Source organism: Zea mays, chromosome 3 (genome assembly GCF_902167145.1).
Source record: "Zea mays cultivar B73 chromosome 3, Zm-B73-REFERENCE-NAM-5.0, whole genome shotgun sequence".
Taxonomy (NCBI): Eukaryota; Viridiplantae; Streptophyta; class Magnoliopsida; order Poales; family Poaceae; genus Zea; species Zea mays.
This window is the reverse complement of record NC_050098.1, coordinates 100734097-100759561: the sequence shown is the minus strand read 5'-3', so window position 1 is coordinate 100759561 and position 25465 is coordinate 100734097. Positions and strand designations below refer to the sequence as shown.

General features: G+C 44.9%; 1 protein-coding gene across 2 annotated transcripts; it reads left to right on the top strand.

Moving 5' to 3' along the window:
• LOC100193217 (uncharacterized) lies at positions 1-24938 on the top strand. Of its 2 annotated transcripts, NR_183732.1 has the most exons (5): positions 1-403; positions 16980-17067; positions 19973-20070; positions 24035-24278; positions 24567-24938. NR_183732.1 is itself a non-coding variant. In NM_001138370.2 (4 exons), the coding sequence occupies exons 1-4, from the start codon at positions 110-112 to the stop codon at positions 24633-24635; spliced, it is 549 nt and encodes a 182-aa protein (NP_001131842.1). In that variant the 5' UTR covers positions 1-109; the 3' UTR covers positions 24636-24938. The 2 variants fall into 2 exon arrangements, 1 of the variants encoding a protein (NP_001131842.1); NM_001138370.2 differs by lacking the exon at positions 24035-24278.
• The last annotated feature ends 527 nt before the right edge of the window (positions 24939-25465 follow it).

The window sequence follows — 25465 nt, the reverse complement described above, 5'->3', positions numbered from 1 at the left end:
CTCTAAAGTTTTGCTCTGGCCAAACACGTCAATAGTAGAGATTTTGGACTACGATTCGTGCAAAACACTAAAAAAGAAAAGGCCATCGAAAACGCCGCCGCCGCCTCTGATGCTTTCCGCCGTGCGATGTGGTGCCCTTCGCCGGTGGCGCCCGCCGCCGCACCTCCTCCCACGCATCCTTTCCTCCTCCTTTGGTACATCTCCCGCGCGACCACAGGTGGGGGCGCTGCTGGAGCTCCCGGAGGTGGAGAAGGTACTGCGCGACGTACGAGCGGGTGACGTGCGCGTATTCCCCGTCGGCGAGAGCGGTCTGCACGGCGGGGCCTGCGCCGACTACATGGTCGTCGCCACAGGCCGCTCCGATTGGCACGTCCGTAACATCGCGCAGGCGCTCCTCTACAAGGCACGTACTCCCTGGATTTCCTTTCCTCTGCCACCCTTAGAGAGGAGCAAAATGAAGGTTTCCTGTTTTTTCCCCGGGGCATCCCAACCAGTCATTTTCTTTGTGATTATCTTGCATTGGACTGTTAGACGGGGTTTGGTTTAGGGAATCACCTCGGTCTAGATGAGGTGCATCCAAAGTTCATACTTTAATGGATTTTACTGGAGTGTTTGGTTTGGGGATCAACCCATTAGATAGGGTGAAACATTATGAGTCTATTTCTCAAATTTAGTGAAATGACTTCAAAATATTAGAAACAATGTGGTGATGGATCAACTCATTCTATTGAAAGATAATGATGGATCAGTTTGTTCAAGTGATTTCACAAACCAAATACCCTCAAAATTTGGTGGAATGACTCCATACATCATACTTGTTAATTATTGACTTATAAAAAACTGAAGAGACCAAAACAATGTTCTCGGTCGAGAAAATCCCCGAATCCTGACCCCCTATCACTAACGGGCCAGCATCAACTGTTCACTCTACAACGACCCAACTGGAGGGTGGCGCACATGACATCGTAACCCGAGAGAGGATGGAGCACAACGAGTGGATTTTTTTAACCAAGCCGAAAAATTCGCCCCCGAGGGGAATCGAACCCAGGACTTGGAGGTGCTACTCGGAAGCCTTTAACCACTAGGCTAGAGGCCCTTTCGCATAATTATTGACTTATGAGAAAAGATGCCTTAATGCATTAACTCATTCTGCTCTAAATGCCAAACAAAAAACTGAGAAGACGATGGGCTATTTCATTCCTCAATCCAGATGCTGCTCTCGCTGTTTCCCATGGATAAGTTGATTCCTGACCCTTTTATCAGCAGGGTATGCCCTGCTTCCTATTGCTATAATATGTGTAATGCTACTTTTTCTAATGCGCTGCTGAACATCTTCATCTTATTTTGCTAGTACCGGACTTGCTACTATTTCTAATGCGCTTCTGAACATCTTCATCTTATTTTACTATTCCCTGAGGAGCTTGTCCCTCTACTATCCTCTGGGTTCTCTTTGTGTTTATTGTCTGAATCTGCAGAATCTTCTGCTTTGCTCTGTCTACTATTGTCGGATCTAGTACAATTTTAGGCCATATGGGTGTCTAGTTGGGCTTTGGTTTTCTGGCCTTTCCCTTGTGCCATCCATACAACTTCTCCAGGCTTTGATATCCATCTCATGGTTCCTTTGGTTGTGCCTTTTGGGTGTCCACTTCCAGCTACATCTGAACTGGTTTGGCCCATCAGTCCTTACTGTCTTTGTCTGATTAGCTATTAGTAATGGGCTAGCGAACTCTCTTCTTGGGCTAGGATGTTTTCATTTGCCCCTTGTTCTGCTTAAACAAAGGTGTTGCACATATGGCTTGTCACTTTGCCTCTGCTAGATGGGTTAGTGTTAGGCAATAGAATATGCCATCTGTGGATATCCTAGCTGCTATAGATAGCAGATGTAAATCAGGGATGGATATCCTAGCTGCTATAGATAGCAGATATAAATCAGGGATTAGTTGCTACATATAGCAGATGTAAATCAGCGATAAATCAGGGGAATTACCCCTGCCTTGTAAAGCAGGCCAACCAACCCTATATAATAGAAGGTGCCCCCTCTCATTGAGGTGTGGCCAATTGCCCTCAACCCTGTTCTTCTACATGGTACCAGAGCCCCAGGTATCGATCTAATTTCCCAAACCCCCCTCACCTTCCGCCAAAACCCTCTGCGCCGACTTCCAGCGCATCGCCCCACCCTCCTTCTCTCCTCCAGCCGCGCCGCCTTAACCAGACCGCGCCGCCTGCCCTCTTCCTCCCCTTCCCTGCGCCATGAGCACCATCTCCGGCCACACCTCTGCCACCAACGGCACCCTAGCTGCCGATTCTGCTCCTGTCCTCTGCCCCTTTGCCACCATCAACATCAAGCTCCACGTCTCCATGACCCTGGAGTTGAAACCCTCCAACTACACCAAGTGGTCGACGACGTTTCAGGCCACATGTGGGAAATTTGGGCTGCTGCATCACCTCTCCACCACCTCCACCTCGCGCCCCACCGAAGCGGCATGGGCACAGGCTGACTTCTGCGTCCGCGGATGGATGTACAACACCACCTCCGATGCCGTCCTCAACCTCGCCATGGCCGACAACACCCAGATGGCGAGCGCCCTTTGGAAGACCATCGACGAGGTGTTCTAGGCAAACAAAGCTCCCCACGCCATCTTCCTGAATCACGAGTTTCACTCGATGACTCAGGGGGACCTGTCCATTGACGCATACTGCGTTCACATGAAGGAGAAGGCCGACGAACTACGCGACGTTGGGCAGCCCGTATCTGAGCCCAACCTCGTCCTCAACCTGTTGCGCGGACTTAACGAGGTCTACTCCGGTGTCGCCGACAACATCGCCGGACAGCAGCCCCTCACCCTCACCACCGCACGCCATCAGCTACTCCTCAAGAGCTGCAGCTGCAGAACGACGAGAAGACGCGTGCTGCCGCTGCCCTCCTAGCTAATGTTGGTGGTTCGCAGCAGCAGCACCAGCAGGGCGGCCGACGCCCTAATACCAAAAAGGGCGGCCAACAGCCCTTCTACAACACCTCTGGCAGCTTCTCCAACAACTCCGGCAACACCATCACCAACAAACGCGTTCCCTAGGGCTTTAATCCCTGGACCGGCGAACGTGTGGCCCCTAGAGAGCGCGTCACCCCTCCTGGACAGCGCCGCCAGGGAGGTTCTGGTGCCCAGGCTGGGCGCACCCTGGGTATTCTCGGGTCTTCCCCGCAGGCCCACACCGCCTTCGCTCCACTCCAGGCATCCTCCAGCAGCTCCAACACCTCCACCAGCACCTGGGATGCAGCTGGCCTCATCGCTGCCTTGTTGAACATGCAATTGCAGGGCAACTCGCCCTGGGTTGTTGACTCCGGCGCCTCTACGCACATGACGTCCTCGGATGGTATGCTTACTCAGCGCCTTCCCCCCTCCATCTCCTCAATAACAGTAGGTAATGGCACTAGTATACCTGTTATGTCTAGAGGTCATTCTGTCCTTCCTACACCTACAACAAATTTCGCTCTTAATAATATCCTTGTTGCCCCATCCATAGTCCGCAACCTGTTATCCGTTCGTCAATTCACTCGCGATAACAATTGTTCCTTTGAATTTGACGCCCATGGTTTCTCTATTAAGGATCTCAGGACGGAGCGCGTGATTCTCCGTTGTAACTGCGACGGGGACCTATACACCATGCCTGCCTCCACACCTTGCGCCCCACCTCATGCTCTCCTGGCTGCATCGTCAACTCTCTGGCATCAACGTCTCGGTCACCCCGCCCCCGCCGTATTAGAGCGTCTCAATAAACTTCATGTTGTTTCCTGTAATAAAGTAGAACACTCCCTATGTCACTCATGTCAACTAGGCAAGCATACGCGTCTACCTTTTAGTTCTTCGCATTCCATAACTCATGCACCCTTTGAACTCGTTCACTTATATGTATGGACTTCCCCCATCAATAGTTTGTCTGTTTTTTCATATTACTTGGTTTGTTTGGATGATACACTCACTACTGTTGGGTTTTTCCGCTCCGAAAAAAATCTGATGTCCACCAACACTTAGTCGAGATTGCTGCCTCTGCCCAAACACAATTCAGCCTCCCCATCAAATGCTTTCAGGCTGATAACGACACTGAATTCGTAAACACTGCCACCATCAAATTCCTCGCTACTCAAGGCACTCACCTTCGCCTCTCCTGCCCCTACACATCTCCCCAAAATGGCAAGGCTGAACGCATCATCCGCACACTCAACAATTCCATTTGCACCATGCTTCTACATGCCTCTCTACCACTCACATATTGGGCCGAGGGACTCCTGACAGCCTGCTACCTCCATAATAGGCGCCCATCCTCCTCTATTCAGCATGAAATTCCCTATACTCGTCTGCATAATCAACCGCCAACTTATAGCCATCTGTGTGTTTTTGGGTCTCTCTGTTACCCCAACATGCAAGCAACCTCCAAACATAAGCTCGCCCCTCGCTCCACGACATGCATCTTCCTAGGATATCCTAGATCACACAAAGGTTACCGCTGTCTCGACCTATCAACCCGTCGCATCATCATCTCTCGCCATGTCACATTCGACGAGACCACCTTTCCCTTTGCAGCCACCTCAGACGTCTCACCCTCGACTTCCCTAGAATTCCTCCTCGACAACGATATGGTTTTGGTGCCCTGTCCTATTGTTGTTGCAGGTGGGACTCCATCCTCGACGCCCGTGGTTGCTCCACCCCACTCGGATGTTGAGCAGCCGCCCCCAGACGTTGCGGCCTCACACGACTCGCCTTCTGCGACACCGGGCGGGCGTGGTCCCGTGCCCCCGTTTGGACCCGGCGTGGTTCCCTTCCCACGAGTCTATGTCCGTCGTTCCCGTACGACGTCTACGTCCGAGCCGGCAGTTGTCCCAGCAGCCCCTATGGCTTCTGCGCCCCGACTCCATCGCCGCCGCCGCCGCCGCGCGCCACTTGCACCATGACGGGTGCCATTCCTCGTGTCTGCTATGAGGGGCTGGCGGACACGACGTCATCCTCACCGTCGCTGCTTCCGACGAACTACCGTAGCGCGCTGGCTGACGCCAACTGGCGTGCCGCGATGATGGATGAATACCAGGCCCTCGTCGACAACAACACCTGACAGCTAGTTCCGCGGCCCCCCGGAGCCAACGTCGTAACGGGGAAGTGGATCTTCCGGCACAAGTTCCATGCCGATGGGTCCCTTGCTCGCCACAAGGCTCGCTGGGTTGTCCGTGGCTTCTCCCAGCGCGAGGGCGTCGACTACGACGAGGCCTTCAGCCCGGTTGTCAAACCGGCTACCATACGGTCTGTACTCAGCATCACCGCATCCCGCGCCTGGCCCATTCACCAGCTGGACGTGAAGAACGCTGTTGGGACCATGCTTCGTCGCCGAAGGTCCTGCAGGAAGAAACTACTTCGGCTGAAGCTGTCCGCATGTGACGACCGAAGATTGCTCTTCATGAAGCTTCGGAGTTACGAACCGACTTAAAAGTAGAATGACCTTTTAGTCCATAAGTGTTTGAGTCGTTGTTATAAACTTTTACGAAGGGCATGATTGTAATTTCTCACAGGCTGTGTCCTGTGCCTATAAATAGTGAACGGTATTCCTTTACTGTTCACGCATTCCTGTATTTGCAATCGCATCATTTGGGAACCAATCTTTGCCAAGGCAGAGGTATAATTGTATCCAATGCTTAAATACATAAAATGAATATAATATGATTCGTTCATGATTCGTTTACCTTTGACATTCCATATTTTATGTTACTTTATACAATCTGTTATAATTCAATTACGAAGTTCTAACCTTCGTAATCGCATTGTCATCAACCTTCGTCCAAAGTCCATTAACCCCTAAGGGAGTAATGCTTCGCTGGACGAAGGACATTAACATTTAACATTTTATGTTGCCTTGTTCTTAATTCATAGCATTTGAGAACAAGTCCCCAACATTGGCGCCCACCTCCGGTCAACTCACTTCCACTTTTTGAGCTGATGGCTTCGTTCAACGATCAAGTTGGAGCTGCTTCGGCCCCGAAGCTGGTGCTCCCGATAACAGGTGGTTCGTGCTCAGAACCAGCCAACAAAAAGCAGAAGAAAGAGGCGCAGAGAAGGGTACAACATGTTGGAGTGCAGGGACCCTTCATCAAGTCAAGGTGGTCTCACATTCCAATTACCTTCTCCCAAGAGGATCTTCAACTCAAGGATTACCCACACAACGATGCTATGGTTATCTCTTGTGTGATCAAAGGATTTCTGGTCCACAATGTTTTGGTTGATACAGGCAGCACAGCTGATATCATATTTGCTAAGGCCTTCAGACAGATGCAAGAGCCTGAAGACAAAATTCATGATGCCACACATCCCCTTTGTGGCTTCGGAGGAAGGCAGATTGTCGCACTCGGCAAAATCATAATGCCAGTGACCTTCGGATTTATCAACAATACAAGAACTGAACAAGTTGTGTTTGACATTGTTGACATGGAATACCCTTACAATGCAATTATTGGTCGTGGCACCCTCAATGCTTTCGAAGCAATTCTTCATCCTGCTTACCTTTGCATGAAGATACCTTCGGATCAAGGACCCATTGCTATTCATGGAAGTCAGGAAGCTGCCAGGAGGGCCGAGGGAAACTGGACTGACTCAAAAGCAATCCATAATATAGATGGAGCTGAAGCTTGTGAACAGTACAAATTCAGAAGGGAGAAAGCAGCTTCGGCAGATCAGCCGAAGCCCGTGCTCTTATGTGAGGACATAGCAGAGCAGAAAGTGCTGTTGGGCTCCCAATTATCCGAAGACAGGAAAAAACCTTGATAAGGTTTCTGTTCAACAACAAAGATGTTTTTGCATGGTCAGCCAATGATCTTTGCGGAGTCAACAGGGATGTTATTGAACACTCGCTTAATGTTGACCCATCTTTTAGACCCAGAAAGCAGAGGCTTCGGAAAATGTCTGAAGACAAGGCCGAAGGAGCTCGGAATGAAGTCAAAAGACTCCTCAGTGCAGGAGTTATCAGAGAAGTAAAGTACCCAGAATGGCTAGCTAACACTGTTATGGTAAAAAAGGCCAATGGCAAATGACGAATGTGTATCGATTTTACAGATCTCAATAAGGCCTGTCCGAAGGACGAATTCCCATTGCCAAGGATAGATTCCTTAGTTGATGCAGCAGCTTCGTCAGAGCTTATGAGTCTTCTAGATTGTTATTCAGGCTATCATCAAATTTGGATGAAGAAGGAGGATGAGCCGAAAACCAGTTTCATAACCCCTAGTGGAACATATTGTTACCTTCGGATGCCTGAGGGGCTCAAGAACGCTGGAGGAAGTTTCAGCAGAATGACTGCGAAGGTTCTCCAGTCTCAGATAGGCAGAAATGTGCTAACTTATGTTGATGATATCATTGTAAAAAGTACGAAACAGGAAAATCACATTGCTGATTTGCAAGAGACCTTCGCCAGTTTTAGACAAGCTGGTCTAAAGTTGAATCCAGAAAAATGTGTCTTCGGAGTAAAGAAGGGGAAATTTCTTGGATGCTTGGTTTCAACAAAGGGAATTGAAGCTAATCCAAGTAAAATTGAAGCTATACTTCGAATGGAGCCACCAAGTACAAAAAAGGGGGCCCAAAGATTGACAGGGAGGCTGGCATCTCTCAATAGATTCATATCCAGATCAGCAGAGAGAAATTTACCATTCTTCGAAGTGCTGAAATCAGCCGAAGTCTTTCAATGGGGACCAAGCCAACAAAAAGCCTTCGAGGAACTGAAGCAATATTTGATAGATTTAACAACATTAACTCCACCAACACCAGGGGCTCCTTTGTTACTATATGTGGTAGCTTCGCACTCAGCGGTAAGTGCAGCACTTGGCCAGGAGAAGCTTGATGGCCAAGTCAAGAAGCAGGTCCCAGTGTATTTTGTATCTGAAGTTCTCAGTATATCAAAGAAAAACTATACAAAATTGGAGAAGGTGTTATATGCTGTTTTAATGGCATACAGGAAGCTTCGGCATTACTTTCAAGCATACAATATTGTTGTTCCTTCTTCGCAGCCGTTGAAGGATATTATGAGAAATAGAGAAGCTACTGGACGGATTGGAAAATGGGCTGCAGAGCTCAATGAATTTTGCATTCATTATGTGCATAGATCTTCGATCCAGTCTCAAGCGTTGACAGATTTCATTGCCGACTGGACGCCAGGGGCTCAGGATGAAGAAACAAATAAAGATGCCGAAGTATGGACAGTATTTTGCGATGGGTCTTGGGTAACCTTCGGAGCAGGAGCAGCCGCTGTGTTGGTCTCACCATCCAAAGTTAAAACTTGTTATGCGGCAAGACTCGATTTTAGTTGTACAAACAATATTACTGAGTACGAAGTCCTGCTTTTGGGCCTTCGGAAGTTAAAAGCAATGAGAATCAGAAGGACCATTCTTAAAACTGATTCCCAGGTTGTTTCGGGTCATATCGACAAGAGTTGTAAGGCTAAAGATCCGAAGCTTGAAAAATATCTAGACACGGTCCGAAGAATTGAAGCCTCCTTCGAAGGATTTTCTGTCAAAAATATCCCTCGAGGACAAAATGAGCATGCTGATTTGCTAGCTAAGTCAGCAGCACAGTGGCTGCCCTTACCTTCGGATGTGTTCTTCGAAACAATAAAAGCACCTTCAGTGGAACTTTTTGAAAGAGCAGTCCTCAATATATCTCCTGTTTATAGTGAAGACTGGAGAACTGAGATCATCTCTTACCTTTAGGGTAATTTCCTTTCAGATGACGAAACTTATAACAGGAGGATAGAAGTAAGAGCTCGTCCATATGTCATGATAGAAGGGGAGTTGTACAAGCATGGAGTTTGTGCTCCATTACTCAAGTGTTTATCCAGAGCCGAAGGCATAAAGTTGATGAAAGAAATACATGCAGGCCTCTGTGGTTCTCACATTGGATCTAGGCCGTTACTTGGAAAAGTTTTTCGTCAAGGGTTTTATTGGCCGAAGGCAGCTTCGGATGCAGCGGAATTAGTTCAAAAGTGCGAAGGTTGTCAGAAATGTGCAAGAGATCAAAAACAACCTTCGTCTCTAACTCAGCTGATACAACCCATCTGACCATTGCAAAGGTGGGGCCTTGACTTGTTAGGTCCGTTACCACCGGCCCAAGGAAACTTAAGATATGTTGTAGTGGCCGTGGAATATTTTTCTAAATGGATTGAGGCTAAGCCTTTAGCCACAATAACTTCGGCCACAATTCAAAAGTTTTTCTGGCAGAACATTGTTTGTCGTTTCGGAGTACCAAAGGCCATCACTGTAGATAATGGAACACAGTTCGACTCCGAAGCTTTCAGAGAATTCTGTGATCAAATTGGCACGAAGATCTATTTTGCATCAGTTAGACATCCGGAGTCAAATGGACTTGTTGAAAGAGCCAATGACATCATAATGACATGAATAATGAAGCTAATCTTCAATCAACCCAGGGGAAAGTGGCCAGATCAATTAATCAAAGTGGTATGGAGCCACAACACAACAACATCAAGGTCAACAGGCTTTACTCCATTCAAATTGTTGTTTGGTGACGAAGCAATAACTCCGGAGGAAGCTAAAACTGGATCAATAAGAGTAGTAGCTTCGGCAGAATCAGATTCTGAAGCTGGTCATTCTGTGGAAAAAGATGCTATAGAAGGGATCAGGCTTCAAGCTGTAGAGAACATCAATAAATATCAAGCCGAAACAATCAAATGGCGTGATAGAAAGGTTCGGCTAAAGAATATTGAGCCAGGACATTTGGTGCTTCGGAGAGTGGCTAACCCAGATACAGTGGGCAAGTTGCAGTTGAAATGAGAGGGACCTTTTTTGGTAGTATCTTCGTCAAGACCCGGTTCATACAGATTGAAGGATATGGACGACAACGACATTCCTAGATCTTGGAATGCGGATGAGCTTCGGCGATATTATGTATAACTTGATGTAATTTTTTATATTTTATATTTTTTCTTTCATGGCACCCTTTTCCTTTCTGAAGGGGGAGAAAAGTTTTTAATGGGGCCATCACATGTAATTTCCTTTTTTAGCTCTATAAGAGCAAAATCCCCCAAAGATGTAAATGTAAAAGCTGAGAACGCACCATCGAGTGCCGAAAAGAAATAGGGAAGAAGCTCCAAAGTCGGTCCTAAGGGAATGCAGAGCTTACAGCAAAAAATAAACGCTGATTCCGCCGAAAGTAAAAGGCGAAGAAGCTCCAAAGTCGTTTCTAAGGGAGTGTAGAGCTTACAACGAAAAGTCAACGCTGATTCCGCTGAAGTAAAAGGCGAAGAAGCTCCTAAGGGAGGCTTACAGCGAAAAGTCAGCGCTGATATGTGATTGTTTCTAAGGAAATAACGGTTGTGATTATGGCTTCGGATATGTGTCTGGACATTCATTTGCACACTACATTACATCATAACATTTGCATTCATAAACATTCATTCAGGCATATGTAGGGTAACCATCATCGTAGCATAAGTGGTTGCTTCGACAAAAAGGAAAAAACTGTCTTTTGTATTTCGTCGTGTACGAAAAGAAGAGCTTCGGCAAAAAAGGAAAAGCTATTTTTATGCTTCGATGTGTACGAAAAGAATGGAAGGTGTTTTTTTTCGCCTTCGGCTCAAAAAGATAATTTCGTCCACATCAAAGCACCTCATACATTAATGGAAGGGTAAGAGCATATTACAAGGTATGAACAAAATTCATTGAGAACTGTTTAGCCATATTTACAAAAGTTATTTCAAGAGTTTCTTGAGTTTTTCTACAGTCTACTTCTACTGATCTTCATGGGACCTCAGCTTCGGCGTCATACTCTTTAAGCACCGGTCTCGGCTTTGTCATCCTACATGAATTAAGTTGTTGTGAGTCCAAACCAAGTTTGAAGAAAAAGGTAAGCACAAGGTATGATTTCTTACTGGTTCAAGATGACTCCGAGCTTCGTCTCCAGCCTTTTCTCGCCCGCCTTTCGTCCATATCATCTTTACAAATCTATTAGAAATGCTTCGGGCGAGGTCAGGAATATCATCTAAAAGTGATGGTGATAGAGTGAAATTGGGCCTATTAACAATTTTTCCATGATTGCAGCCAACTTTCAGAAAAGCTGCAGCAGTGCCCCGAGAAGCTACCCAGGCACAGAAGTCACCATGCCCGGCTATAACTTCGTCAAGTTCATCAATTTCACCCTCAATATGTTCGAAGGTCTTTGGTAAATCTTCAGCTGACGGGGTGAATTTCTCACTGCTAGCTCCAACTGAGTGGAAGATTTTTCGCAGTCGTTGAATACATTTGTTGCTAAACTCCAAACATTTATCTTGAAGGCTTGCCAATAATTTTTTCAAATCTGAATTTTGTTGGACTTCGGCTTCAAGTTTCGCATTAAGTTCTTGCTTTTCTTGTTCAAACTGTTCAGATTGGCAGAGAAGCTTCGTATTCAATTCTGCTATTTTAGCTTCGGCTTCTGCCAATAAGCCTTCAGTTGTCTGAAGCTCGCAGTCTTTCTTTTCAATAGTAGCTGATTGCTCTTTTATTTTGCTCTCCAAATTTTCAATTATAACCTCGTGTTTTTTGTCTTCCAGATTCTGCTGCATTTTCAAAGCTTTACTCAACAGCATACTCTGCACATAAACAACCTTCGTTAGAAATATCTTCATTATTAAAAACAATAAAAGTCAAGGGCAAAGTAGTTCACCTTGAAATTGGAATAAAATAAACTACCAACGATATGTTGTCGTCGGTAGCGGCTAATGTCCGTTTCCAGCTTCGGAAAACCGATACTCTTTGATAGAGTACCGATAATCTTAGCTCCAGTTTGATCCCGGATACACTCTAATTTTTCATCGTCAATACCTCCGAAGAGGAGTGCTCCTGGTTTATATCCGCAAGATTTGGCATATTCTTTAAGCTCTTCTATTTCAGCTTTTGACAATTCTTGTCCAACTAAATTTTGAAACATGAAGGCTTCGTCCTCTGAAGTTTCGTCAGCAATTTCCTTTTCTTTCCCAGACACTGCGGCCATGGTCTCTTCGGCGGCAGCAGTAGCTTCTTCTGCGGCCATGTCTAGCAGCATTTTGTCGATATGTTCGATTGTGGTTTCAAAATTCAAATCTTCGGTTGAGGCAGCTTCGGTAGCCGCGATCTCCGAAGGTGCAACTTCAATATTTGTTATTTCCTCAGCCGCTGGTATCTTCTGAGCTGAAGCTCTCGGTGGTGTCTTGTCAATGACTTCTGTCACTGCGATGATTCTTTGTCTCTTTGTTTTAGTTGTTTTCTTCGCTTTTTCGGGCTCCTTTTCCTTCTGAAAAAACTTCGTCAGTTGAGGCCCTAATGGACTTAGCTTCACAGGCAGGGATTCAGTCATTACCTTCAAAATTTCTTCCACGTCAGTGGCAGAGCGTGATGCGGGAGTCTCTTCTTCATCGGACACTTTTTGCTTCGGAGATGATACTTTCTTCTTCTTCGGAATATTCTTTTTTTTTGGTGGTTCTTTCTCATCTTCATTTAAAGCTTCGGCTACCCTTTTCCTTTTCCGGCCTTCGACACCTTTATTCAGATTTTCGTAGTCAGGGTATTCAAAACCCAAGGCGTCCAGCACTCGATTCAGTCTTCGCTTCGGACGGGTACCGAAGGCCGCAGTCATCAACTGATCCTCTTTTTTGGAGTAATTACCGAGTATTTCATTGCACATTATTTCAATTGTATCCAGCCACTCTTGGCAAGGTGTTTCAAAGTATTTCTTAAACTTGTAATAGTAAGGCAACCGCACAAGTTCCCATTCTTTCTTCTCCCCCTCTAGCTTCGGCATTTCCCATTCTCTTAAAGTAGGAAAAACTCTGAAGGCCAAGAACTCTTGAACCAGGTCTCTTGTGTCGATATGCTCTGAAATAATTTTAAACTCAGCCAGTGCAGCCCAAGTAGGACCTTCTAATGACATTTGGCATCGCGGTCTTGTTTCTCCGAAGATCAATTCAAGAGGGCTTTGTACCGGCTTCTCTTTGTCTTCGTCAACCTTCACATAAAACCATTCCGACTTCCAGCCTGCCGGCCATTTGCCTCGGTAGCTGATTACAGGAAACTTTGTGGTTTTCCGATAAGCAAAATTGTAGCAACCAAAGTTATCATGCAATCCATCTTTTCTAGCCTTCGTCTGGTAGTGCAGCTCATGAACTCGACAAAAGCTGTCAGCAAACGGTTCCACCGCCTGGCTTCGGAGGGCCCAGATATAAACACTAAGCCTAACGATGGCGTTAGGAGTCAACTGATGAAAATAGATCCCAAACTTCTTCAATACATCTGCAATAATCTTATGGAGGGGGAATCTTAACCCGACCTTTAGAAAGCTCTTGAAAATGACTATTTCATCCTTCTCTGGCTTCGGGGTATTTTCTTCCCCCCCGAAGCGTAGTAGCTTCTTCTGACTCTCACTGAAATAACCCGACTTCATCATCTTGGAGAGATCAGCCTTAGAGACGGTCGACTTTCCGAAGTCCAAGTGGCTGGGCTTACTTGGCATGGCAATATGATAATCATCTTCGGAATCAGTTTCCTCAACATTCCCTTCTTCCGCTTCGGCAGCAACTTCGGAGATGGGAACAGTTCGCTCTGTCTCGGCGGTACGGATTCCTTCCGAGATCACCAGTCCGGATCGTTGCATCGCTTCGGAGATGGGAACAGTCTCCGAACCTTCAGCTTCGCCTCCCTCACGCTCAACCCTAGCGGTAGAACGCACTCTGGCCATTTAATTCTGAATATGTGGGAATTAAATACTTTTTCTTCCGAAGTTTTTTTTCTTCTGACGAAGTAGGCTTCAAGCTGGAGCTTCGTTCGATTCCGAGAGTCAAGCTTCGGCTATGGTTAAAAATTTTGGCAGCAAAACAGTGCAAATAGCAATGAATGCTGTGGTAACTTCACATCTACCCGTCTGTTTATATAGTGATGCAGGTAAGAAGGCGAATCGCCAGGATTTTTACACCAGGCGGACAGTTGCTTGCACCCGCTGCCCGGTGGACCGCAGAGACCAAATAGTAACTCTGCAAGGTGGGACCGTTACGTGCTCGGAAACCAAATCGTTTCTCGGCAACGAGCTCAGGGAAGGTGTTTTTTCGGACCTTCGGCTTCCCGAAGCTTAAGAGACTTTTTTCACGGATCCAGCTCGTTACGAAAAACGATCTAGCACCGCGAATGGGCTACTGTTGGGACCATGCTTCGTCGCCGAAGGTCCTGCAGGAAGAAACAGCTTCGGCTGAAGCTGTCCGCATGTGACGACCGAAGATTGCTCTTCATGAAGCTTCGGAGTTACGAACCGACTTAAAAGTAGAATGACCTTTTAGTCCATAAGTGTTTGAGTCGTTGTTATAAACTTTTACGAAGGGCATGATTGTAATTTCTCACAGGCTGTGTCCTGTGCCTATAAATAGTGAACAGTATTCTTTTACTGTTCACGCATTCTTGTATTTGCAATCGCATCATTTGGGAACCAATCTTTGCCAAGGCAGAGGTATAATTGTATCCAATGCTTAAATACATAAAATGAATATAATATGATTCGTTCATGATTCGTTTACCTTTGACATTCCATATTTTATGTTACTTTATACAATCTGTTATAATTCAATTACGAAGTTCTAACCTTCGTAATCGCATTGTCATCAACCTTCGTCCAAAGTCCATTAACCCCTAAGGGAGTAATGCTTCGCTGGACGAAGGACATTAACATTTAACATTTTATGTTGCCTTGTTCTTAATTCATAGCATTTGAGAACAAGTCCCCAACAAACGCCTTTCTTCACGGCCACCTCGAGGAGACCGTCTACTGCCAACAACCGCCAGGATTCGTCGACCCTGGCGCTCCAGATCACGTCTGCCATCTGCAGAAGTCCTTGTATGGCTTGAAGCAGGCTCCGCGGGCATGGTACCAACGCTTCGTCACCTTCGTCTGGCACCTCGGCTTCGTCGCCTCCATCTCCGACACGTCTCTTTTCGTTCTACGAGAGGGGACGAGTCTCGCCTACCTACTGTTGTACGTCGACGACATCATCCTCACCGCCTCATCGTCGGCCCTCCTACAACGCATTATGACTCGGTTGAGCTCTGAGTTTGCCATGACGGATCTTGGCGCCCTCCACCACTTCCTCGGCATCGCTGTCACGCGCTCCTCCGATGGTCTCTTCCTCTCCCAGCGACAGTACGCGGTCGAGCTTCTTCAGCGTGCAGGCATGGCTGAGTGTCATCCGACATCGACACCTGTTGACACTCACGCCAAGCTATCCGCGACCGACGGGGATCTACTGTCAGAGAAGGATGCATCAGAGTACAGGAGCTTGGCGAGGGCTCTCCAGTACCTGACGCTGACTCGTCCTGATCTGGCATATGCTGTTCAGCAGGTGTGCCTCTTCATGCACGCCCCGCACGAGCCTCACCGTGCGCTCGTCAAGCGCATTCTACGCTTCGTCCAGGGGACTCTCTCCTCGGGTCTTCACATTGGCACCGGGTCTGTCACCAAGCCGACTGCCTACTCTGATGCCGACTGGGCAGGCTGCCCAGACTCTCGACGATCTACCTCTGGCTTCTGTGTCTATCTCGGCGACAATCTAGTTTCATGGTCCTCCAAGCGCCAGACCACGGTGTCCCGCTCTAGCGCCGAGGCTGAGTATCGGGCTGTGGCTCACATTGTGGCTGAGTGCTGCTGGCTTCGACAGTTACTCCAGGAGCTACACATCCAGCTGCCTTCTGCCACAATTGTCTTCTGCGACAATGTCAGCGCCGTCTACATGACGGCCAACCCCGTCCACCACAAGCGAACGAAGCACATCGAGATCGACATTCACTTCGTCCGCGAAAAGGTGGCCCTTGGTGAAATTCGGGTTCTCCATGTGCCCTCCTCTCACCAGTTCGCCGACATCATGACTAAAGGGCTTCCGACAGCACTCTTTCGAGAATTTCGATCCAGCCTTTGCGTCCGGGAGCCTCCCGCTGCGACTGCGGGCGGGTGTTAGGCAATAGAATATGCCATCTGTGGATATCCTAGCTGCTATAGATAGCAGATGTAAATCAGGGATGGATGTCCTAGCTGCTATAGATAGCAGATGTAAATCAGGGATTAGTTGCTACATATAGCAGATGTAAATCAGGGATAAATCAGGGGAATTACCCCTGCCTTGTAAAGCAGGCCAGCCAGCCCTATATAATAGAAGGTGCCCCCTCTCATTGAGGTGTGGCCAATTGCCCTCAACCCTGTTCTTCTACAGTTAGAACAATCAATAATGGATATTCAAGACAATCAATGAAATCGGAATTGGGTTGTGTTGAACCAGAATATCAGGGGTATCAATAATGGTTGTAGAAGTGATACAATTAGATCTAAAATTATGGAGAGCTCTTGGCTGTGTTTTGCATCCAGGAAAGTAAGAGAGAACATTTTGACCATTCTTTCATTAAGAAATTTGCTCCTAAGAGTTTTAACCACTTTGCTTTCTCCCTGACAATTGGAGCATCTAGTAGTATCTTTATTGGTTGGAAGGGAAGTCCTTTTCAAGGTTAGGCAGTACCCAATGAGCGGTTTGCTTTAACAGTCAGGTTCACTTCATTGCTGAATCAGGATACATGGGCTCTCACATCAGTTTATGGGCCAACTTAGGTTAGGATAAGCAGGATTTCATAAGCTGGCTAATGAAATTGCAAATAGAGGAGGACTGGATGATTATTGGGGACTTGGGACGAAAATAAGGAAGGTGGTAGATTTCAAGACACTCTTATCTTTAATGATATCCAAACATTTAGCCTTGAATAGGAGCGAATGGAAAACAACTATCCATGTATGTGAACCTTGATTTGTGGCTTATGTTGGGTTCAACTCTAGCCTACACTAAATTGCCTGGGACTAAAAGGCTTTGTTGTTGTATATTGACATGTAGTGCACATTTAAGTCTCCCCTTCCGTTGGCGGAACATGCTGTGAAATTCTACTGGCTGATCCTATCTTGTTACAGATAAAGCAAAAGCAGAAGGGCTCTGATAGAATATTGATGCCAAGTGTAGAAGGTCAGCAAGCGGGAAAATGGGTTGTCATTGATTCTGGTAATCTGAGCATCTCATATTTTCGTCCTTCTCACTTTGTGATTTGATTATGGCAATTTATTTGGTAAAGCTGTGACATTGAAAATAATCTTTTTTCTCGAACCACGCAGGAGAGTAGCACGTCATTTCATTAAGAAAACAAAGTCAAGGTCCTGGGAGAAAAGAATCCCCCATGGCCAAACAGTACAACACCACCACCCTTACACAAACACAAAGGAAAACAACCGACCATGACCTCTAAGAGTCAACCCTTAGGACTAAATCCTAGAGGGCTTTAGCCCCCGCCAAACACCACAAGTGTCCCTCGGTCGCTACAGCCTGGACAACCAACTGTGCATTTGGCCTGATATTCTAAAAAATGCAGGCATTCCTGTGCTTCCACAGCTCCCAGGACACTAGAATCACCGGGGAGTTAAAACCTTTTCGCATTTCCTTGGGAAGGGAGCTAGCAGCCCTAACCCACCACGAGTTCAAGCGACTGTCATGTTCAGGTGGCCTCACAACATGATTAAACCTTTGCAGCACCAAGGTCCATACCTTCCTGGCCAACACATAGGAAGAGAGGACATGGTTGATTGATTCAGTAGCCTGGTCACACAAGGGGCAAGCCGACTGATGGGACAACCCCTTTTTGGCCGGCGATCCAAGGTCCAACATCGGTTATTGAGGGCCAGCGGCCAGCCACATAAAAAACTTGCACTTTCCAGGAGCCCAAACCTTCCACACTCGCTTCCAAGGGTAGAATTTGATGGTGCCAATGAACATAGTTTCATAAGCAGATTTGCTGCTATATAGCAGCCCGAAGAAGAAAGCCTCCAAACAAGAGTATCTGGGGTGTCGGGCTGGATTATCACCTCCTCCAGCAGCTCCCAGATGTGGAGATATTCAAACAGCACCTGGACCGTGAGAGCACCCTTGATATTGGAGACCCAACTTCTGTTGTGAACAGCCTGACTCACTGTACGCCTTTTAGCCACTAGTTTGGGGATTGCACGGAAGAGGTTAGGGGCCATATCTGCCACTCTCTTACCATGCAGCCACCGATCTGTCCAGAATTTAGTGTTCTCACCATTGCCCACAATGACTTTAGTTGCCATGTCAAACAAGGCCCTAGCCTGCCACGGGATCTGTACATTGAGACCAGCCCACGGTCTCGAGGTGTCTGTTTTCATGAACCAGAGCCAACGTATGCGTAGCGCCCAGCCCAATCGCTCCAGATCACGGACCCCAAGGCCACCGTACAGCAACGGCTTCTGTACCTTTGCCCAGGAGACGACCATGCAATTACCACTGTTGGCTTGTTCATGGTCTTTCCAAAGGAAACCCCGTCTCCTCTTGTCAATGGCCTTAATAACCCACTTAGGCAGATCCAACGCCAACATTAAGGTGAATAGGGGTTGAAGAGAGGACTGATTTAACCACTACCAGCCGTCCAGCTTTGCTCAAGAGAGGGGCCTTCCACCTTGGCAGCTTGCTTGCCACTTTATCAATCAATGGCAACAAATCACTTTTAGAAGGCTTCTTAATTGTGAGGGGTATGCCTAGATAAGAACAACGAAGGTTGCCAACTGAGCAAGAAAGAATATTCGAAGTACGCACAATGTCATCCTCAGAGCACTGGATGTGGACAGCTGAGCTTTTTAACAAGTTGGTTTTGAGCCCAGAGACCGCCCCGAAGCAATGTAACAAATCCCTCACCACAGATAAGTCCAAAAGTTCAGGCTTCAAAAAAATAATCACATCATCTGCATAAAGAGAAATACTAGGCCAGGGACCTTGCCTAGCTATGGGCAGCAGCAGATTGTCTGAAGGAGCCACTTGGATCAGAGAGTTAAGCACATCCATAACCAAAATAAAGAGCATGGGGGAGAGAGGGTCGCCTTGCCTGAGTCCACGGTGATGGAGAATGGGGCAGCCAGGGACACCATTCACCAAAACTTGTGTGGTGGAGGTGGATAAGAGTAAACACAGAAGGGTTACACCACCGTCTCCCAAAACCCAGATGCCGCAGGACCTCTAATAGTAAGGGCCAGGACACAGTGTCAAAAGCTTTCGAAATATCCAGCTTCAAAAAGATGTGAGGCTCTTTGCTTTTATGCATGGCTCTGGCAAGCTGTTGTACTAGCAGGAAATTGTCATGAATATTCCGTCCTTTAACGAATGCACTCTGGTTATTAGAGACCAACTTGGGCAGCATTGGTGCCAAGCGAGCAGAAACGATCTTGGTGACCAACTTTGCAAAGCTGTGAATAAGGCTTATAGGCTTATAATCCTTCACCATGGTATCATCCTCAGTCTTAGGGAGCAGGGTTATGAATGCCGAGTTTAAGAGCCTAAATTTGAACACATGGCCCCCATAAATTGCATTCAGGGCAGCAAGCACATCGCTGCTAATAATACTCCAGATCTTATGTATTGTCATCTAATTGATGTCATAAAGCATGATTCTTCTCCCAATTTACTGTGCATTCTTGGCACTCCCAATTTATCGTGCATTTCTTAGTAATTTATCTTGCATTTCTTAGTATTTGGTATTATTGAAAGCCAGTGTACATACTACGTTGTTAATTGGAGTGCAGTTTTGATAAAATGCTCCATGCTGAACCTTTTCTCTTACCATTAATTCCGCTAGTGTGATGATTATGTGTACATCTAGTCACATTTGATAATTTCCTTATTTAGTAAGTGAACTTAAGTTTAGTTGAGTTATTTGTTAACATGCTGGTTTCCTTTTACTTACTATTTGTTTCCAAAGATCAACCGGGTTTGAGTTCCGTTAGCAAATACTACCCCAAATTTGATGTTACCATTTTCAGTTCCACGCTATCAGAAGTTGTTCTGGATGATTGCTTTATGCTGACGTTTTTTTGCCCTATCCATGTAATTTGACCTTTTGTTATGTCAGGAAGCATAATCATCCATGCACTTGAAGAAAGGGCAAGAGAGTATTATGATTTAGAGAGCATTTGGTCAAAAGAGGTGTCCCCTAACACTTCCATTCAGGTTAGTGCCCTTATAATTGTGTTTTATTGTTGTTTCCACATATAAATGATATCATAAGTCTCTTATTAATGACAGCTGGTGTTTTATGTTGTTAATTGTTTATTGCCAATGTTGGATAAATCGAATGAGCACAGTACTTCTGAATATTTATGTGATTTATTTTTTTTGAACCCGCAAGGTTTGCGTGTCATTCATTAATAGAAGAAGAAAAAGGGAAATATAAACAGGGATAAAACACTAGCCTCTAGAGGCTGGTGTAACCCTGCTACTGGGATCTCCAGCCTATAGAGGCTAGAGAACAACTAGGCAATAAAAAGGGAGGCTGCAGCGACCTGTTCAACGTTCATAAGGTCACTAAGCCCAGTGGACCCAACCCTACACCATAAGATGCCTTCATTAGAGATGGATTGTATAACAATCATTTCTTCGGGCCTAGCTCCATTGAATACACAATAATTCCGATGCTTCCACAGCTCCCAAGTTGTGAGGATTATCGGAGAGTTTAGCCCTTTCCTTATCTCCTTTGGGGCTACCTTTGCTGATCTGCACAGCTAGGAAGAGAAACTGATATTGTTTGGATGGGGTGGCAGATTGGGCAAACCTAGAAGTTGGATTAACCGGGCCCAGACTGTTCTTGTGAAGACATAGCTGATCATGATGTGTTGAATGGTCTCCTCTTCCTGATCACAAAATAATTATAAAAACCACTTTAGTTTTGTAAAAAATCTTATACATAACCTATCAAAATAATTATAAAAAATCATAAAATATTTTTCTAGGCTAAATTATGCTATTAACTACTAACCAACAAAATTTGAATTGAAAGCTTGGTTTGTACATAATGAAATAAAAAAGACAAATTTAGTTAAGGGGTAAATTGAACCAACTCAAAGAAGTGGAGGGGTCAAATGAACTAAAAAAATACTTTAGGGGGTTATGTGAACATTGTTCATAGGCGAGGGGAGCAATTTGGACTTTTTCCATTATACAACATACAAATGTTCAACTGGTAGGGTTCAATACCTTTATATGGCATGTGAGCATTTCAAGGTAATTAGTGAAAGTATATAAAAAAATTGATTAATATAACTCGATTTGCGGGGGTAAGATAGACCCCCGGGCATTGTATTAAGAGAAGACCTCACACAGGTCAAAACTCCTAAAACTCTGCCCCACCCATACACAGCGACACTGTAGCCTACGTGAGCACGATCGTGACTGGACCTTAGACCTGTGCTTTGGCATGAGACAAAAACGGGCATTTTTTAACCCTAGCCTAAAATTCGCTCCCACAGCGGGTCGAACTTAGGATTTGAGTGGTGCTACTAGACTATCTATTCAACTCAGCTAGAGGCGAAAGGGCCTCAAAACCAGTGGTTAATGGATTCAACTCAAAACTAGTGGTTATTGGTTTCCCATAATTTAGTTGATTCTGTAGATTTGATCCTGGCTACTGATGTGTAGGGATGAAAACGGTCAGAAACGGTCGGTAAACTCAAACCATTACCGTTTTCATATTTTTTATCGGAAACAAAATCGAAAACGGTAACTCCGGAAACAGAAACGATATCGGTATTTCGGAAACATCGGAAACGAAAGGTTGGTGCGGAAAATACACCGGTAACGATCGAAATCTAAAATACGATCGGTAAACATATCAAACTTCATAATACAACAAATTTAACAAAAGATCACAAAGACCACAAGTTCACAATTCATGATATAACAAGTTCACAATAACACAAGTTCACAAGGATCACAAATTTATAATATAAAAAGTTTACAAAGATCACAAGTTCACAATATAACAAGTTCATAAAGATCACAAGTTCATAGACTCAAAGTTCACAATTCACAATATCCACTCGATCTAGCTGATAGGGCATGCTTACCTATGAAATATTTTTTCCTCACATAAAGAGTTTTTCAAAACCTCACAGGAAAACCCTAAAACCTAGTGTGTGGAAAAGACCAAATCGTTAATCTCAACTGCCTTCCAACACCATCTATCCCAAAAAAATCTTAAGGTGTCCAAAAAATACAAAAATAAGTAATCCTTATCTAGAGACGTACAGGCGATGCGAAAAATCACATGCTGGAAAATTCCGAAAAATTCTGAGACAATTCTGGTAAATTCCGTGACACAAATCCGGTAATTTCCGACAAAAACCGATAACCGAAGGAAACGGTCGATAAAACACCACGCCGATTCCGATAAAAAATTCCGAAAACCGTTTCCGTTTTCGAAAAATACCGTTACCGATGAATCCGATCGAAAAATTTCGAAACCGGTTTCCAGAATACCGAAAAATTCCAAAACCGTTTTCATCGCTACTGATGTGTTTGGGTCCTTCTGGGAGGTGTGCAAGGGGGAGAATAGAGCAACAAAGAGGATCTTGGAAAAGAATGCAGAGAATATGGTGGACGTACATAGGGTCGGATTTCTTCATAGGTTGCTCTGGCGTGAGACTCCGCCAGGGTGCCGAAGGAATCGCCCCTCTTGGGAGATTCTTGTTTCTCAGGGTAGGAATGACACACCCATGTAGCATTCCAGGTGAAGTACTGATTACCTCAGGAGCCTTTCCTTCATACTTCTTAAGCAACGCCACATGGAAAACATCTCCATCTAGGCATATTTTCATCCATCAAGTCATTGTTTGTTGTACTGATGTGGGTCGAACAACAGGGCTGAAAGTGTCTGTTAAATCTACTCCTTCCTCTTTGCTCCGCACCTTTGGCTACTAGCCGGGCTTTGAAGCGTTCTAACATCAGCTCTTCTTTATACTCAGTAAACCCATTTACTGTTCCCGATGTTGCCCGATTGTTCTTATACCACATTTCTAAGTTGCACAGGCTGACTACCAACTCACATTTTGACGGATCTAGATTGTGGTTGTGTTTTGCGATATCATGAAGTGTTTCGATCTCATGCTCATCCCCTTCTCCCATACTTGAATCACCATCCTCTTCTGAGTCTTCCTGATCCTCCACTTGTCGGGCCTTCCTTGTGTAGTATAATGGTTGACCATGAGCTCTCCTAGGGAAGTTACGACCTCGAAGATAGGTTGATGCACTAATAGCATCATCAACATCATTCTAAATAGGAACAATTGGATCTATACCATTAAAAGATCCAAACTTTAGATATATACCATGGACCCCACATGTCATTGACTCATGTGGACCCACATGTAAGTGAGATAATAATGGTATGGATCCAAAGTGGTGATCTTTTAATGGTATGGATCCAAATTTCCCTTCTAAATAAGGCCATGACCTTCAATATCATTGGTTTGATTAGATGATGCATTAACCCATTCATTGTCCCAATCAAACTCATCCAACACCAATGGATCATAACCTTTGGTCTCCTCTTCACACCTCTTTTGAAATCTAGCAGCCATCTTCCTATTGTACGATACATATACAGTCATTCAACTTCTTGTGTAACAACTGGTTTTCTTTTCTTGGTATACATCTATATAGCATTGAAAGAGAACATAAGGCTAACCGAACAATATGATACACAGATTTTCTTGTACATTACATAAGTTTGTAGTGAACTTACAGATTCAAAGGTGCTCCAGTTGCTCTCATAACCGGAAGAAGCACAAATGCTAATGATTCGCATAGCAAACCTATGTAGCTCAATGCATTTGGCACCATATGCGCACCACCAATCAACTAGAAGTAACAATTGTTAGTTTGTATTTTCTGCTTTGTAACAATTTAGATTATTACAAAATTAAAATAGGCTTGCTGAAATTTAAGTTTACTTACTAGGATTCCTTGTTTCTGCGTGTTGGATGGCCATTCTATTTGCAAACATTCCTCTTCGATTCTCCTATAGAACAACTTGGTTATCAATTTTATCTAAAAGACCCAAATCTTCCACCATTTTGAAGTCACACCTCATTTGTGCAATGGTCTATTCATTTCCTGCTTCATCACTCTTGTTGAGGAGGGAATAAAATTTTCCAGGGTTCAAGAAGCAAGCTGCACCATACAAAGAGGTGGAAATTTATTGTTCCAACGCCCATCTATGGTTTTTAAGATGCCATCACCTTTTCCACCATCTATGCGTGGGTTTGCATGCAGTCGAAGTCCCAATGCAGAGCTCATTCTGAAAGCCTAGGACGTTAATTTCTGTTCTTTCGTCCAAAGTGTACTGATCATTCAGTTTGAACCGAATTATCCAGATAAACGCGGTGAGGATAATTTTCATAACCTTTCGACAAATAGACATAATATTTCCTCATCTTGATGTTTTTTGTTTATAAATTCAATGGACCAATGTCACCTGTACCGTTCAATTCATGGTTGGTTACTGTCCAGTTCTTGTACCGCTTTTGAATTTGGAGATGGATTTGTACAGTTATTTGTGGATAGGCAAGCTATGACTTTTACGGTTTCTTTTTTGGCTATACCATTTTAAGTTCTATTAATCTAGTACGTATTCTCTTCTGTCGAATCACAGTCCTTTTAACCCTCCGCAGGAGTTGGAGACCTCGCTGGTGAAGACACGTCGCCGGAACCTATCACAGAAACCCATGAAGAGCATCTGAACTAGGGGATCTGGTACGATGATCCGTGAACCGAGATAAATTACGGGAGGTCGAGCTTTTATCTCTTTCCATTTTGTAGCATCTTTTACTTACCTAAACTTGTCTTATTATGGTGGTAGTTAATGTAAGATTCACTGCAAACATTACTGAGTTCACCATGGCGTAAATCCAGTCTCACATGAGTCATCTAGTGCATCCTATAGCGATTACACAAATGACACATGCAACGCAAACTTGAAATGTAGGACATTGTTGTTACCTTGGCTTTTTACCCTCAGATTTTCATTCCGCTCTTTGCCAGTGTTTTTCATCTCCGGTGAGCTAGACCTACGTAGTCTATTTTTATTTACTAATATTATAACCATAGGTTGTAACCGAAATAGAAGGACATGATAGTTCAAATTATTACTTAAAAAAGATACCAGCCCCGATTGATCATTAAGATAGTTCGAAAAATTATATTAAATTTGAGAAAATATTGATAGTGTATTAGAGCTTGTCATTATATATATATATATATATATCACCCTAGGTGATCCATCACCAGGACTACCTTGTGTGCCCTTGTGAACCAGCACCATGCTGGCTGGTGAGCCCACCCACTCGGTCGAGCTAGCCGCCACCGTGACCCTAGCCGATAGAGCCGACTAATCGAGTCGTTCGACATGAAAAATGACAAAAACAAAAAATGATTTAGTTTTTTAGACTTTGGAATGACGGGAAAAACAAGAAATGCCTGAGAAAACATTGAGAATGAATGAAAACAAAAAATACTTAATGTTAACTGAAAATGACTGAAAACAATAAATGACTTAATGTTTCTTGAAAAA

Excerpts from the sequence above, each read along its gene's own strand:
- LOC100193217 (NM_001138370.2), top strand. The coding sequence starts at position 110 with ATGCTTTCCGCCGTGCGATGTGGTGCCCTTCGCCGGTGGCGCCCGCCG. Across the intron at positions 17,068-19,972 it reads ATGGGTTGTCATTGATTCTG|GAAGCATAATCATCCATGCA; the intron begins GTAATCTGAGCA and ends TTGTTATGTCAG. Across the intron at positions 20,071-24,566 it reads CCCCTAACACTTCCATTCAG|GAGTTGGAGACCTCGCTGGT; the intron begins GTTAGTGCCCTT and ends AACCCTCCGCAG.